The following is a 16,364-nucleotide window of genomic DNA, read 5'->3' as shown; positions in this document are numbered from 1 at the left end:
ATTATGTTTTAATGTGGTTTGTTTTGGTTTAATATTGTGACGGTATTATTTTTGGGATTTGGCGTATGCCTTTTTGAATTACGTTTTGGTATGGTCCTATTATGCAATGAATTTTCTTTGGTTCCAGACAATGTGATTGTGATTATGATGGTGTGATGTTTATTGTTGTTGGTGTGGAAGATGTATTGTTTAGTGTGAAGTTAGCAGTGAGGACATGTTTGTTCATAGATTGATGTGTTCTAATAACAGTTGTCCAGAGAAAATGTTGACATGTGTTAGTATATATTGAACTATATTTGGCAATTTTACCAATGAATTTGAGCTTACAGCATGGAACATGTTGCAATGTGGGTTTGCGAACGCAACTAATGTTGTTAGGGAATGTTGTGTCAACAGGTATTTTTTGATGTTGGTGATGTGACCTTGTGGAGTTAAATGGAATGCAAAAAGTGTTCATGCGCATGCACGAAGTTTGGTGCGTTCAATTGATTGCCTTTGTGAACATGTTACAGGGGAAAAACAAGAACAAGTACAACTACGTACTGAATTATGATTGGTTTGATTACTGTACTGCCAACTGAAGTTCGACATTAGAGAAATTAATGTACTGAATGTCGGTTGTGGATGTCTTGCATCCAGGGTCAAACCCGATATAATACACTATTTTTATTGTTGTTTGAGGTAATGAGGTTTTGGACGGGACAACACAAAATATTCACACATTGGGATCATGCTATGGATGGTACAAGTTTTATTTGGTACTTGATCATTGGGTGAATATGGACTAAACCCGAAAGGAGTCCCCATAATTATTATAAAACGAGCTAAGCAAATGTAGGTAGAGCTACATAAAACCCCAAATGTTTTGTTATGTGAAATGTAAGAAATACGAAACTAAACATAAATAATCGACAACTTCATGTTATAAAGTGACGCTAAATTGGTTTCTTGCACGTTGTCCTGTTATGATTCCCCATCCGGCTGCATCTCCCACATCGAATTTGTTGAACATCCTCCCATTGAGACAATATCCTCTTCTTCTTTGGTCTCTCGGGTGGTCGCCGAACAACGGGAAGGAGTATGCCATATTTATCTGGGCTGATTTCTGGTTTCTCAACCGTCAGGATTGGATATATTGTGTGAGAATATGACACCCGATAGTTGACAACATGGAAATATGGATCTACTAAAACATTCAAATCTATGCCGTTGTTCCGGATGACAACCATTGCGTATTCACAAAGCAACCCATTTATCTGCCATTAAAAGCACGAACATGTACGCTTCCCAATATCTACCAACATGGATGGGTGCGAGTGGACTTCGTACACATCATTGTTTAATTGGATGTATGTCCACGATCTACCCTTCTTGTATGTCTCATCCAATTTGGACTTCATTTTTGGACATATTTTTCCAGCCCATGTGTCTGATGCCCCTCGACAATCCGCCATTTGATTCATTATATGTATTCTGATCATGTCAACCAACCTGGTAATCGGTAAATGTCGTGCTTCCTTTATCCAATTGTTGAACGATTCAGTTGCGTTGGATAACATCTCTGCGTACAGATTGCCCCTATGTAGTTGTGTGGAAATGTTAATTACATGGAATAGTTGAATTTGTAACATGTAAACACTGATGTGGATCAATGAAAATATCCGAAAAGCAATCAATTACTACCTGAAATATGCATTGGCCCAGTAGCGTAGATCCAAATCCTTTAGGAAATTTATCACAAAATGGCGGCCAGAATGTGTAAATTGTTCTAATTTTTGGTTGAAGTCAGCGACTGTTGGTGCGTACACGCATTGACGAAATTTAATAACCAGCCCCATATTGTATGGGTTGTTTACATACTTCATTCTGTCTCTCAAATTTCTTTGTAAATGTTGCATACAAAATGCGTGGTGTGATGTTGGGAATATAACAGGTATGGATTCCAAAAGGTCGACATGACGATCCGAAATAAACGTTAACGAACAGGATCCATCAACTATGTTTGCAAGATTTTGTAAGAACCATTCCCCGTTTGATGCATTATCTGAATCAACGATTGCGAAAGCCAATGGAAATAACCCTGCAAGACATAATCACAAAAGTTTAAAAAAAAGTGTGACACCCCCACTGTTTTGATTTGTCATACGTTACCAACACACACAACTCATAGTATGAAAAATAAATGAGGAGCCCCGCTGTTTTGGTTTGACATACGTTGACAACACACACAACTCACACACATTCAAGACACCCCATAGCAGCCCGTGTGTCTCAAAAAAATGGATGCATTATAGCATGCTAGTTAAAAATGGTAACAACACATAACCTTTGATCCTATCTTTGGTGGTAGTGGCGAGCAAGTTGCCTTTGAATCTCCTTTTCAGGAAAGCACCATCCAAAAATAGTAGCGGCCGACAATGATTGAACCCATCAATACATGTTTTGAATGATATGAAAAGCCTATTGAACCGACGTGTGTTGCTCGCATCGAACTCCAGATTTACATAACTACCAGGATTATATTCCATAACAGCATTGCTATACCACCGCAATTGGTCGAACGAAGCAGAATGATCATCGAAAATGTCACCTCTGACCTTCTTAACCCCTAACCAAGCAACGCGATAACTAACTTGCAAACCATAATCTTTCTAGAAATGATACTTGATATCCGCTGGACGAGTCAGTGGCTTGTCACGTACACGTTCTGCCATGACATCAACGACCAGTTCAGAACCCATCCTCGGATTACTTGCAGTCCGCACAGCAACACCGTATATGTGCTCGTTGTTCCATTTCTTCAAGTAAAAAAATCCATTCACGTTCATCACTCTAGCACAGACAGACCACGGACAACCCCTTGACTCATTAAAAACGCACACAGCCGTAATTCTAACGGAGTCATTCTTCTTAAACTTAAATTGGAACCCACACTCAATAGCATATTTGCTGAGTACTTTCCGAAATTCTGCTGCCCCCCCTTCGAAACACTACCCCACATTGGTAATGGCAAAAGCCCATGACTCCGGCAACAACACCTTCCGTGTATGAATGCAAAAATTTGGTAACAAGTCAGCATCTCCATCAACATCTTCTGGCACGTCACATTAACCCCGTCATGTACTTCCGATGTGGGCGTTCTCACTGATTTCCTGTTGACGTCTTTCCCCTACTGACTTCATACGCAACTCCACAACGACATCAACATGGTTCACCCGGAAAGACCATGCAAGGCACATCATGTTTTGGAAGTCCAAATCGTCATCCATTTTGAATTTATTATACCCGGCGATCTTGAAAAACATAGACACCGAACCCGAAGACACATCCCCGAATCGTTCACATAGATGATTAACCAGTCTAGTATACGTGAATGCCGCGTCAACCATGATGGCAACGTTAATATCACCATACGAACACAACAACATTTGGTTATCCTCCATCCCTGCAATTGGAAACAAAAACATATGCGATTAAACCTTGAAAACCATAAATAGTACATGACATGAAATTAGATAGAAAAATATAATCCCACCAACCCATCCAATTCCCCCCACACCCCACAACTGTAGACCCCCTCAACAACAACATCACCATAACACCAAGAACATTACCTGCGTTCAATTACGATCACCGTTTCCTATGTTCGCAACCTCCCAAACAAACACCAACGTTTAATAATTTCCACGGTTTGATACATTATAAAAGCGCACAGACACAACATTCAAATACACCCAAGAAGATTGCGCCCCACAAAAATCGCCCACCACCGAAACAGAACCGCAATCAATGGGATTGCAATACAAGCCAAAACCGTTGCCACACTGAAACGAAGGACAAAACAGTCAGAAAATTAACCAAATGGGATCTTCCAGATAACATTACCAAAAAAATGGGACTTCTAAGTGTATTAGAAATAAATGAGGATCTCTTAGTTCAAAACTCTCCCAAATAGGATTTTCCAATAATTATCCCCAAAAAGTTTAACTTTAATTTGATAAATAACTATGTAAACAGGTGTATTTTATGGAGAAATTATTTATAAAAAAATAATAATTAAAGTTTGACACATATAATAAAATAAATATTGAGTTTTTAATTTTGTCAATTTAAATCATAATTTTTTTTTTCCAATTTAAACTATTTGCCTATTTTCGTTAAGTAAAATCAATAGAAAAATCAATATTTTAGTCATTAAACTCAATGAAAATAACATTTTAGACATTTTATGTATCTTTATATTGAGTTTAATAACTAAAATATACTTTTTTTGTCAGTTTTACTTAATAAAAATAGATAAATAATTTAGATTGAAAACAAATAAAAAGATTAGGATTTAAATTAACAAAATTGAAAATTCAATGTTTATTTTGTTTGAAAACTCAAACTTTAAGTTTTTTTTTTTTTTTGGGGGGGGGGGATAAACTACCAATAAGTCATAATAGTTGGATTTATTTCCTATCAAGTCCTATTGAAAATAAGTTTTAATAAAATCGTCGCTAAAAATAATTTTTTGTGATATTTTTTTTGCATGTCACTAAAAATTGACAATCAGTGACTTTTTTTAGTCATGATTTTTATAAATTGTTGGTAAAATTTACAATTAGTGGTATTTTTTTGTGACAAAATTTTCAAATAATAGTTGAAAGTTAAAAATTAGCAACATTCTTTTGTGACGATTTTTTTTAAATTGCCGCTAAAATTTATAATTAGTGACATTTTTTGTGACAAATTTTAAATTGGCACTGAAAATTAACAATTAGTGATATTTTTTTAATAATATTTGACAAAAAAAAAAGTCATTAATTATCATAGAATCCATTGAATAATAAATTTACTTATTAGAACCTATACGTAATTTTTTTTTATTTATATAATTGTCCCCAATGTTTTTCTAATTAGGTTTAGAAGGTTTGCCTTGTTAGAAATTTAACGCCCCTAAAATATAACATTATAGATATGATCCACAACAACATAAATAATAGTTACATAAATCAGAGTGTAAATAATCATTTCATTACATGAAGTAATAATACAAAAGGGTTCAACATAAGCGAATGCCCTGCGGTCTTACATCTTTCCAAGACATACTTGGTTATAACAAAAGAGAGTGTCATAAACTCTATACATACAAAGCTCTTGGCTTGAATAATCATTTAAACAAGAAAATAAAAAAATATAGCCTCCTGCTCTTAAGTCCTCCCATGCTACGTTTTTAGAGGGAGCATGTCAACTGTACCTGAAAATGGTTCTCCAAGTAGGGTGAGCAAAAACCCAGTAAAAATAGCCTAACACAATATATGAAGTTTAACTAAGATATAAGTGCCAAGTAAATATTCCACATTCATAACCAACTCGCATTCTGTCCATATTCATTTAATACTAATACCCATATCTCAATCTCATTTTCATCTATTCAATTCATATTAATCCAGTAGATTCCGAGCCAATTCATGAGACAAGTTCATTGTTATCTAAACAATCTAAAGTGAGGCTACAACTCAGAGATTCACAATTCAACACAACTATTATTCAAACACTTCGATGTTGTCATTTTATGTAATTTTCATCCGAGGGAACTGGCACCCATATATGTACATGATTTCAAGATTTGCCATTTTACGGAATTTTCATCCGAGAGAACCGACACCCATATATGCACAAGATTTTGGGACTTTCACTCTAGACAATCCGGCCAACTTAATTATAAATGGAGTCCATCCCATATCTCCTCGCAAACAATGGTACATGTGCAATGTATTAAAAGGATCGTCATATACAATGACTATCTATGACACATATTCAACATCTCAATCATACCATCATATTCAATGAGGTAAATTTAAACGACAGGTTTCAATTCACCTAATCCACATGCAGTTTCCACAACAATCATGGCTATCCTCCACCGATAGCCCAAAACATATATTTCTAAACAGATATACAATCTTTTAAACAGATAATTTATCAAATTTCCATAGGTGAGTGATTTAACAAATCTAACTACACCATTCATTCACACAACTTCCAAATTTCATATTTCTCGCACCAATTCCATTATTTATACCAAATAATCATTTAGCTCATATTAGGGCAAATCCCCCCTTATTCCAAATACTAACCCAAAGGTCAAATTCATCAATTTTAACACAAAACCACCTCATATTCCAACCCCGTGGTCAAATATACAACAACACATATGTAGACGTCCCCGAACGTCCCAGGAGGAAAATCCCGTTTTGTTCATATGGGCTCACTATAGTTCAGGACTCAAATGTCACGGTCCTGTATCTAGTCTCGCAGAATGCAATGCAAGACCGATGAATCATCAAAGAGTCCAAATCCGGCAAATCATTTTTGAAAACAGATTTTTTTTGAAAGAAGTGTCAAACATGGACTGCTTTGCCAGATACAGAGTCGCTACCTAAATATTTTATTTTGGGGGAATTTAGGAAACCCTGACTCGTGCCAAAGGTCACGTGTCTGTCATCACCAAAGTTGCCTCGGCTCGGGAACTTGGGTACGATTGGGGAAGGTCACTTCGTGAGCACCCCCGCTCACCCGACCAAAGATCGGCTTCTACTAATCATGATATCGAGTTTTGAAAACATTATGTGTTTTTATTCCGGTTATTAGCTTAGAATTACTATGTGATGCGCACAGTATACAAGTATAGACCGGATCGCCTGAATTGGAATAAAACATTTCATGTTTGTTTAAGCGGCTTGCTACTCGGAAGTAGGCTTAAAATGCAGATTTTGCCACCCTCGGGTGGGCTTAGAAAACATGGTTTTGCCACTATCTAGTGGGCTTAAAACTCGCAATCAATGAGTTATTCCAATCCAAGTAATCCAACCTTCACCCACAGGTATTTAGGCAGTTATATTACATAAGCACATAGCCTCATGGTAAGCATGCTATCATGGCAGTCACTCACACACATGCAAGGATGCTAAAGCATAAACACTTACCGAGTACTCCAAGCCAAAACAGAAGCTATGTTAGAAATCCATGCATGATCCTAACTATGTTGAAATGCCTAATGCAACACATGCAGGAATGCAACTACAATAGGCTCGGCTATTCTAAAGATGGCATGTGAAATGCTACAACTAACAAGTATTCAACCCGGAATTGAAATACAATGCAGTTAGTATGATGCGCCGAGCCCGGTGCATGCAAGACAGATGAATGAATGCAAACATGCTATCATAAGTATGCTAATTGAAACATGCCCTAAACTAACCATCATAAGCTGGTAAACAAAAGGGAGAAAGACGTGGGGTTGGAAGACATACATTACACACACGCACACTTATTACAATTGTGCCCTCGCTCGGAGGGTCTAAATAAATAATACAGTCCGAATAAATAATTAACTACTCTAGCTAATTAAATATTACAAAACCCTAATTAATTAACAAATTAACTAGGAAAGCGAATAAACTAGCATGCAAGCTATAAAATGGACTGCCTCAGCTTTGTTTCAGATGACAAAGGGTGTATGCATGCTCGAGTCGCCTTATCGGTAAATTCCATCGCGTTGCCTCGCCTCACCCTTGTTTTCAATTGATCTCAGAAACTTGCACAAAGCTCTAGAAGGCTGAAACTCCACCGTGGAAAGCCACCGACCAGTTATTAGCATGGGAGACCACCTGCCGACCACCCTTTGTGGTGGAGACCAAAGAGGGTGGTCGGCCTGCCAGAAAATCTGGTCGGCCGACCAGTTTCCACCTCTGGTTTCTGGTTTTTCTGTAACAAAGGCAAGAGAGAGAAAATGCAATGTATTTTTAATAAATGTGTGCATGACCACTCTTCCCGTCCTTGCACAAGCTCAAGGGAGTATAGTCCTCGATCCTCGTGCCACTAATCACGCATCTCGATGCATGATGGTCGAGAAGTTGAGTTATACGACTCGATGTGAAATGAATGCATATATAAGTAAGTAAAGCCAGTAACTCGATCATGAACAGTCAAGAGTATCGGTGACCGAGAATCGAGGCACGTTTCGTTACTTGGAGTACGAAACGTCCCTCGTTTCTCGTGTTCGGACTAAACCCTACTCCAAACACAAAGCAATGAGATGGCATACACAATGCGACTAACATGCAACCTAGCATGCACAATGCTATGGGCTAAAATGGCATACACAACGCACGTGACATAACATGGCATACACAATGCACTTACGAAGACTATCATGCGTGCATGAACTAAATGGCATATACAAATGCAAGATGGACTTACACCAATATGAGTGGACCTCAACCACACTCACATCAGTGGCTATATGATGAAAATGAGACAACCGAAATACATGCAAACATGTACGGATGCAAAGGACCGATCCTAAGGCACAACATGCAACTCTAACAAAGCATGGCAAAGGATGAAATATGGCATAGAATGGCACATGATCCAGCTTTGAAATATGATGCATAATGGCCCCGAATCATGCAAACGCTTCACACGATGCGTGCTAAATGGCCTGAATATCGAAACTAGTGAAGTGCGTTACACTAGAGGTACACAAAGCAATGCATAAATGGAAAACCAACCTCAAACAGACCCTAGGTAGGTCCAAGACAGTGGGAAATTGGTCTAAAATGATGGCTCAGAATGCATTCGAATGAAGCCCATGCAATAGTCGGTAAATGAGGCATACAAGCCCGACTCTCTAATGCACTTAAAGAGTGGAAATCATGGGAATATGGCATGCATACAAGCTCTGAAATATGATGTGCAATGGCCCCAAAACATGAAAACACCTCACTATATGCATGCGATGGACCTCAAAACTCACAGTTAAGCTTGGATATTGAACTACAGGCATGCAAAACAAGCATCATTCGACCATGAGACCCAAAAATAGAGCTAAGACAGTCCAAAATATGCTCAAAATCAGTTTAAGCATGGCCAAAAAGTGCTAACATGAAGGGCTAAAACAACATGCAACATAGGGTAGTAAGTACGGTTTACACTACATGTATATGAAGCACATGAGGGGCCACCAAACTAGCAAAAAACAGAAACATGGCATGCCAAAATATGACCAAAAACCCACTGAAACTCAGTCAAAACATGTTAGAATGAAGTGTTCATTTGAAAGGCCAATGAGAGGGTTGTTCTACACATGTGTGATGGACACACAAAATGGAAAAACTACCTCTAGACAGAGGTTATGAGGGCCCTAAAACTCACTGAAAAGGGCCTGAAATGAGTCTAGGAAGCATGCAAGTAAAGGCCCCTTTGGAAGGCCTTGAAGAGGATTACTCTACACATGCATAATAGACATTCAACATGGCAAAAAGGGCTCTAGACAGAGCCTATGCAGGTCACAAAACTCATAAAAAGTGGCCTGAAACATGGCTAAAAAACATGCAAATGGGGGCTCCTTTGTAAGGCCAACAAAGCTAGTAAACAAAACAAGGGGTGAGAAGGTCACCCCTCTCTGATTTTGATGCTCAAAAACACATAATAACCACTGAAAATCAACTAGATTTCAGTGGTCAAAAGGGCCAACAAAGCTCACAACAAAGGCCCTAATGCATGGCCTAAAACAAGAGGAAATGAAGCATGCAAGGGGGTAGATGACCCCCAACAGAAAAATGGCCTTAAACAAACATGTTTAGAAGCTCAAAACAAAAACATTTTCAGTTTACACCAAGGCTCGAAAATGCTTTCAAGCTAGGCTAAAAGATGAAGCAAAATAGTGCTACAAAGAGGGAGATAGAGAGTTACCCTTGTAGAGCAGATCTCCAGCAACTTCTGGACCAATGTAGCAACCCTTCAACCTCTGAGAAATAGCTCCAAGGTGCTTGGATGGATGGTGGAAAGGTTAAGCTAAGGGTTGGTGTGTGATAGGCCAAGAACTCTGGAGTTTTGGAGGCAATATAGAGATACAAGAGGGAGATACATGCATGTATGCTCCAGCACTTTTCTGAACCAAGGCCAAGGAGGGGAGGCCCTTCCTCTATAGAGGAGAAGGTCTAAAGCTTCTCCAAGAAGCTTAAAACCAAGCTTAAACATCCTCCATTCACGTGTATGGAGGATGCATTCTGAGGCTTCCAGCTGGCACAACTGGCTTCAACTCAATGAGACAAAAAAGCAAAAAGCTGGTCGACCAGTTCAAGTGGTCGGCCGACCATTTGCCCTGGTCAGCCGACCAGGGGTCAAAAGGTTCAAGCTCAAAAGGTGGTCGGCCAGCCCATATTAGTGGTCTCCCAGGTAAATGCAACTCAGTGGTGGTATGGGAGACCAGAAAATGTGGCTCAAAAGTGAGGGAGACCACCTACCTGTCAAGAAAAACCGGCCGACCGGGAATGGTGGTCTCCAAGAAGAAAAGGTGGTCTCCCACCCTACTACCACCTTCCTAACAATGAAACTAGGGTCCATGCCAAAAATGAACCCACACCGATGAGAAAGGAAGGTTCGGGGGCCAAAACACGCAGCCGGGGGCCCCGAAAACTGACTATTAAGCATCGAAAGTGGGGTGCGACCACGAAGGTGGTCTCCTGGGCCACAGTGTCCCTCTAAGGAGAGGAAACAAGGTGTGTGCCAAAAACCAGAGCAAACGGAGGTAGTTAAGAGGTCCCGAACCGAGGCACATGGTCGATGGCTCCGAAGAACCAGAAACTGGTCTCCAAACGGAAAAAATGGCCTATGACCACGAAATGTAGCCTACGGCCACTGAGAGATGGTCTACGAGACCTCTCCCTCCCTTCGGGAAGAGAAACAGAACCTGATTTGCAAACCGAAGCGAAGCACAAAAAGTCCCGAAGTCCAGAGGCAAGACTCTCAGCCAATACTCCGAAACCTCAGAACGAGCACAATACACAACATCACCGAGCGCTCAGTTGGTGACGTCTGAGTCTTAAGGTCAGTCAAAAATGGGGTGTCTATAGTTGCCCCTCTTTGACAAAACTCGAAAGTCATAAGTGACAGGAGTGAATGTCAAAGCCTAGAGACGACCCATTTTTAACAAGGCCGAAGACTTAGACAAATAGGCAAGATAAAAGAGATGCGTCCGCAAGCATGGGCAAAATGCAAGGGACATGCACAAAGCCAAACATAACTTATGATCATGCAAAGGAAGCTGTAATGAAACACATATACATAATAAATGCAACAATTTAAACAAGCGAATAAAAACCAAACTACATTACATGCAGAAAGGATATAAAAAGATTATGCAATCTTAGCGAACATGTGCGATAGATACACAAAAGTGGACGAGGTGTGATAGATACACAGAGTGAGTAAACATGTGCGATAGACTCACAAAGCGAGTGTAGTGATAGATACACTAAAGTGAACATGTGATGGATACACAAAGCGTGCGTGTGATGGATACACAAAGTAAATGTGTGATGGATACACAAAGCAAGCGTGTGATAGATACACAAAGCGTGAACACAAAGTGTGACAGATGCACTTAGTGAACAAAGTGTGATGGATACACAAAAGGTGAACACAAAGTGTGATAGATGTACTAAGTGAACGAGTGTGATGGATACACAAAAGGTGAACACAAAGTGTGATAGATGCACTTAGTGAACAAGTATGATAGATACACTAAAGGTGAACACAAAGTGTGACAGATGCACTTAGTGAACGAAGTGTGATAGATGCACTTAGTGAACAAGTATGATAGATACACTAAAGGTGAACACAAAGTGTGATAGATGTACTTAGTGACCGAGTGTGATGGATACACAAAAGGTGAACACAAAGTGTGATAGATGCACTAAGTGAACAAGTGTGATGGATACACTAGAGGTGAACACAAAGTGTGATAGATGCACTAAGTGAACAAGTGTGATGGATACACAAAAAGTGAACACAAAGTGTGATAGATGCACTAAGTGAACAAGTATGAAGGATACACTAAAGATGAACACAAAGTGTGATAGATGCACTAAGTGAACAAGTGTGATGAATACACAAAAGGTGAACACGAAGTATGATAGACGCACTTAGTGAACATGTGTGATGGATACATAAAAGATGAACACAAAGTGTGATAGATGCACTATGTGAACAGGTGTGATGGATACACAAAAGATAATGAAGTGTGATGGATGCACTAAAGTAAATGAAGTGAATATGTGCATGATAGATACACAAAATGAGGGTGTGTGTGATAGATACAGAAAATGAGAATATGTGTGATAGATACAGAAAATGAGAATGTGTGTGATAGATACAGAAAATGAGAATGTGTGTGATAGATACACAAAATGAAAGAAGTGTGATTGACACACTAAGTGAAGAGAGTGTGATTGATACACTAAATAAATGAAATGTGATTGATACACTAAACGAATGAAGAAAGTGTGATAGAGACACTAAGGGTGAATGAGATGTGATTGATACACTAAATAAATGATCTCAAACGGAACTTCTTTGAATGAATCGTGCATGAATGAGAAAGAAACTTGATGGGTACAATGCAATACAATGCATGATGTTTAAGGAATGCAATAAACAAACCTAGCTGCGCTTTAGAAAGCACCTCATGGGGTGTGTGGCGATGAACCGCTCTACTATGACGGGGGTTTCCCCTCGTGCTCTTCGAACACTTATCTTCAACTGACAGTACAAAGGCTCTGAAATGCTGACAAGGGTTCTTCACGTAGAACACTTTGGATGCTGCCTTTCTTCCTGATCATATTCACAACTTTCCCTGTTCTCTAACGGGGTGACAGACTAGGTTGGTTTGGTATCCAGAATTAAGGTGCATACACGCTATCTCAACCTATGGGGCTTCCATATAGATTTCAAGCCGAAGACACGCCTCTGGGTATTTAAACCAGACTTTAGTTCGGAAATCCCTAACCTTTGCGTTCTAGGCAACAGCTATTCGAACTCTGGTTTTTACCGTCGCAGTTGGTCTCCTAGGAACTCATTGCAAACACAACCAAGATGCCTCTGGTAGGGAATGGTACTCAGGGAGAGCACTTCTGATCGCCATTTTGGCTTGAAGTAGACTTGATCTTGAGCTTGAGATAGAGGCACACTCATACTTCGGAGCATCGACAAGACCTGAAGAGGTACATACGGAATGCAATCTCAGAACTTACTGAAGTTAAAACAAACTCAGATGCTCGACATTTCCTCTTTTCTCTTGCTTTGCAGTCTGGAACCTATATAGTTTCAGATAGGTCCTGGTTTTACTGTTCGCGCATGACTTGGGTTGAACCCTGTGGTTTTATGAAAGAACGAATCTTGTTTTGCACAGATGTGGAGAACAGCACGGCACTCGGAGCGCAAAATGATTTTATTTTTGAAATTGAGAGATGAGTTTTTGACTGGGGTATTGAGCCTACGACTGAACACAGCGCATTGCGACTCAACAACGGAAAACAAACGGTAAACAACCTAAACACATCGAGTAACACTCGAAACGACTCAAAACAAGAATTGATACAAACAAAAACGCACAAACACAACACTCAGCTGTGTTACAAAGGCAAGAGATTTCTCGGTGCACGAGGAGCTAGTTTCTCCGGGTGTTGTTTCCCACCCTTTCTTATTTATGATTCTCACATCACTCGGCCCTCAGGCTCGGCTTTTCTCACAAAACCCTTTTCCTCACTTTTTCTCTCAGCGCATATCTCTCTATTCTTTAATCTCTCATTTTTTATCCCTCCCTTGAGTGGTTGATGGATAAACAAAAAGTTGTGGGCTCTTGCCCCTAGCACTCAGCTAGATTCTTCTTTTTCTACGCGCAGCTAGTGAGTTCTTCCCACAGAGGGGTTGTGCTGCAATTAAGCGTGTAGCGAATCTGCAGCTGACATCGACTGTCAATGGTCTGCCGGGGAGTTTGGATGTAGTTAGATCTGTCCAGATGAGGGAGTGGAATATCTTGATCCATTCCAGTTCATGCTTCATACTTGGCTTGATACCTCGTTGCTTAGAGGATGAGAGAGTTTTCAGCCCCTTTGTTGACAGTTTCAGCTGTGCCCTTTTCTGGCAGGGAGAGTGCCCTTCTTGGCAAGTATGGTGCCTTTTTTGGAAAATGCATTGACAACGGGGATAAGACAGGAAGCCTGACTCAACTGTGCCCCTAGTTCATCATTTTGACCATTTTTGTTTTTGGTTTTCTACTAAAACAATTTGACCAATATGAGAGTTAGATTAACACACTTGTTCAACTTTTTGATTTTGAAAATCATGCAAGTTAGGTCATGAGCACTGAAAATTTTCCATTTTCGGGCCCAAGAAAGGGTCGAGTTTTGGAAAAAAAGTGGAATAATTTTCGAGAGAATCAGTCAACCTCAGTAAAAATTCTCAAAAACTATTTTTGCAAATGCCCACTGCTCAACCAACACGGAACTTACTCTTGAGATGTACAACCTCAGATCCGAAGGAAAATTGCCCCTTGCTTGAAGAGAGCTGCATGGCAATGGAGAGTTGCCCCCTGTTTGAATGGCACCGCAACACGTTGAATGGCAACGGAAAGTTGCCCCTTGTTTGAATGGCACCACAGTGCATCGTAATCAGGCTTCAGAGTGACGATCACAACCGAACTCTTGGATACAGAGAAGACAAAGATGACCAAAACCATCACATGGACACAATCGAATTTGAAGTGTTTTACGGCTGGACTTCAGAATGAAGTTGCCTACGTATCCCAAAGATGGGAATCAAGCCTTGCGTAGTTCGGGGTAGGTACACTCGTGTATTAACCCTTACCTTTTACGCTCTAACTTTTGCCAAGGCCGCCTTTCCGGGTTTTCAACCTTGCGAGCTATGTTCTTATTTTCTTTTCAATTTTTTTCATTTCTTTTCTTCTTTTTTCTTTTTCATATTTTCTTTTCAATTTCTTCATTTTTCTTCTTTGCTTTTCTTTTCTTTTTTTTTATTCTTTGCATTTTTCTTCTTTTTTTTTTTGTTATTTTTTTTTCTTGCTCTAACTTTTGCCTGGGTCGCCCTTCCGGGTTTTCGGCCCAGCGAGCCTCTCAAGGGTAAAAGTTTAGCTTTGTCCATGTTAAATGGTTTGAGATCTCGGAGCCATCTGAATCCAAGAGAATGGCTGCTGTTCGCTGATGATGTAGAAGTCCATTCAATGGAGGGTGAATTTGCCCCTAGTGTTGTGGATAGGAACTTGGTTGTCCTTCAACAATACTTTCTTCTTTCCCCCCTTCTGGGATTTGGCATTCTTGCCGATCTTCATTGGTTTGCAGAATGATCCATCTTCGGCTCTTCGAGCACAATCTGACATCTTTTGCCCCTAGTTCGAGGGGTGCTTCTGATCTAGCTTTGCAAGCTTCTTTTGACGACATCTAATCTTCTTGATCTGACTTGCCCCTAGTTTGAGGGATGCTTCTGATCCGGCCACACAGGCTTTACATGGTGGTTGACCATTGAACATTCTAAATCCAAGTTCAAGGTTTGAAAGTGAGGGGTCGAGCCTCGAGGCTGAGAGCGATCCTAGGCTGCACAATCTCAAGAGCGATTCCACACAGGTCTTCGCAGGACCGCGCAAAACATTTATTGAAATCTTTTAAGAAAGCGACAAATCGCTCGCGCTGAAGACAGTGTAGAACCAATCTGGATCAAGCCAAGATCCTTCCCAGTACTCACACTAACAAGAATGATCCCATTCATTAAGGGCTTAGCACGCCTCTCTTTCTTTCAATCGATCAAATTTTTTACAAATCCCGAAGAATTCCTTCCTCTTTGTTTTCATCACAATGTTCAAAAAGTTTTGAAAAACTTAGGTCCATGCAATGAGTTCGAGGCACAGAAAAGTAGGCAAAAAGTACTGCCATTTCATTCAAACTTTTGGCACAATTGGCGCAAGGCAGAAGCAAACACAAGGGTGTAAAAATCACTGTTGTTCATTCAAATCTGTTGGCATTACTGGCTCCAAAGCAGAAACAAACTCAAAAGAAAACGAAAAGACAAACACAAAACAAGCAAGTGATGTCCGAGGTAACACCCGCAAAATCACCAGACTCCAACAAAATAGGACTGACTCAGTACAACAAAACGGACCCAACTGACTTAGTAAGAAAAGACTGACTCTGTACAAAATAACAAGACTGACCCAATACCCAAGTCAGAAAGTACTAATTAACAACATTCGCAAATGTGCTCAAAATAGTGCATGCCATCCACCATATCTAGAGTAAACTGAGCGTCGCCCGCAGGTGGTTCATCCCCTGATCACGTCACATTATCCCCCACAAGTTCACTGATCAAGTGCTGATAGACTTTGCTGAGTTGGTGCGGTGATGACCTTGTTGTCAAATAGATCTTGTACATCATGGCGAAGACGAAAGCAACTGTCAGTGTCATGACCGGTTTGTTGATGGTAGGCACAGTATTTAGTGTGGTCATGCTTTGGAGGGATAGGA

General features: G+C 40.0%; 1 protein-coding gene across 1 annotated transcript; it reads right to left on the bottom strand.

Annotated features, from left to right (window-relative positions):
* Positions 1-935: 935 nt before the first annotated feature.
* LOC145813175 (uncharacterized) lies at positions 936-3,443 on the bottom strand. Its single transcript, XM_082908447.1, has 6 exons — positions 3,125-3,443; positions 2,753-2,980; positions 2,513-2,608; positions 1,684-2,080; positions 1,299-1,578; positions 936-1,256 (listed from the first exon to the last, which is right to left on the bottom strand). Exons 1-6 carry the CDS (start codon positions 3,441-3,443, stop codon positions 936-938), a joined length of 1,641 nt encoding a protein of 546 aa, XP_082764573.1.
* Positions 3,444-16,364: the final 12,921 nt, after the last annotated feature.

Source organism: Camellia sinensis, chromosome 15, assembly GCF_055761805.1.
Source record: "Camellia sinensis isolate YWXY chromosome 15, ASM5576180v1, whole genome shotgun sequence".
NCBI lineage: Eukaryota > Viridiplantae > Streptophyta > Magnoliopsida > Ericales > Theaceae > Camellia > Camellia sinensis.
Note: the sequence above shows the minus strand (reverse complement) of the source record. Positions and strands in the feature narration are given on the sequence as shown.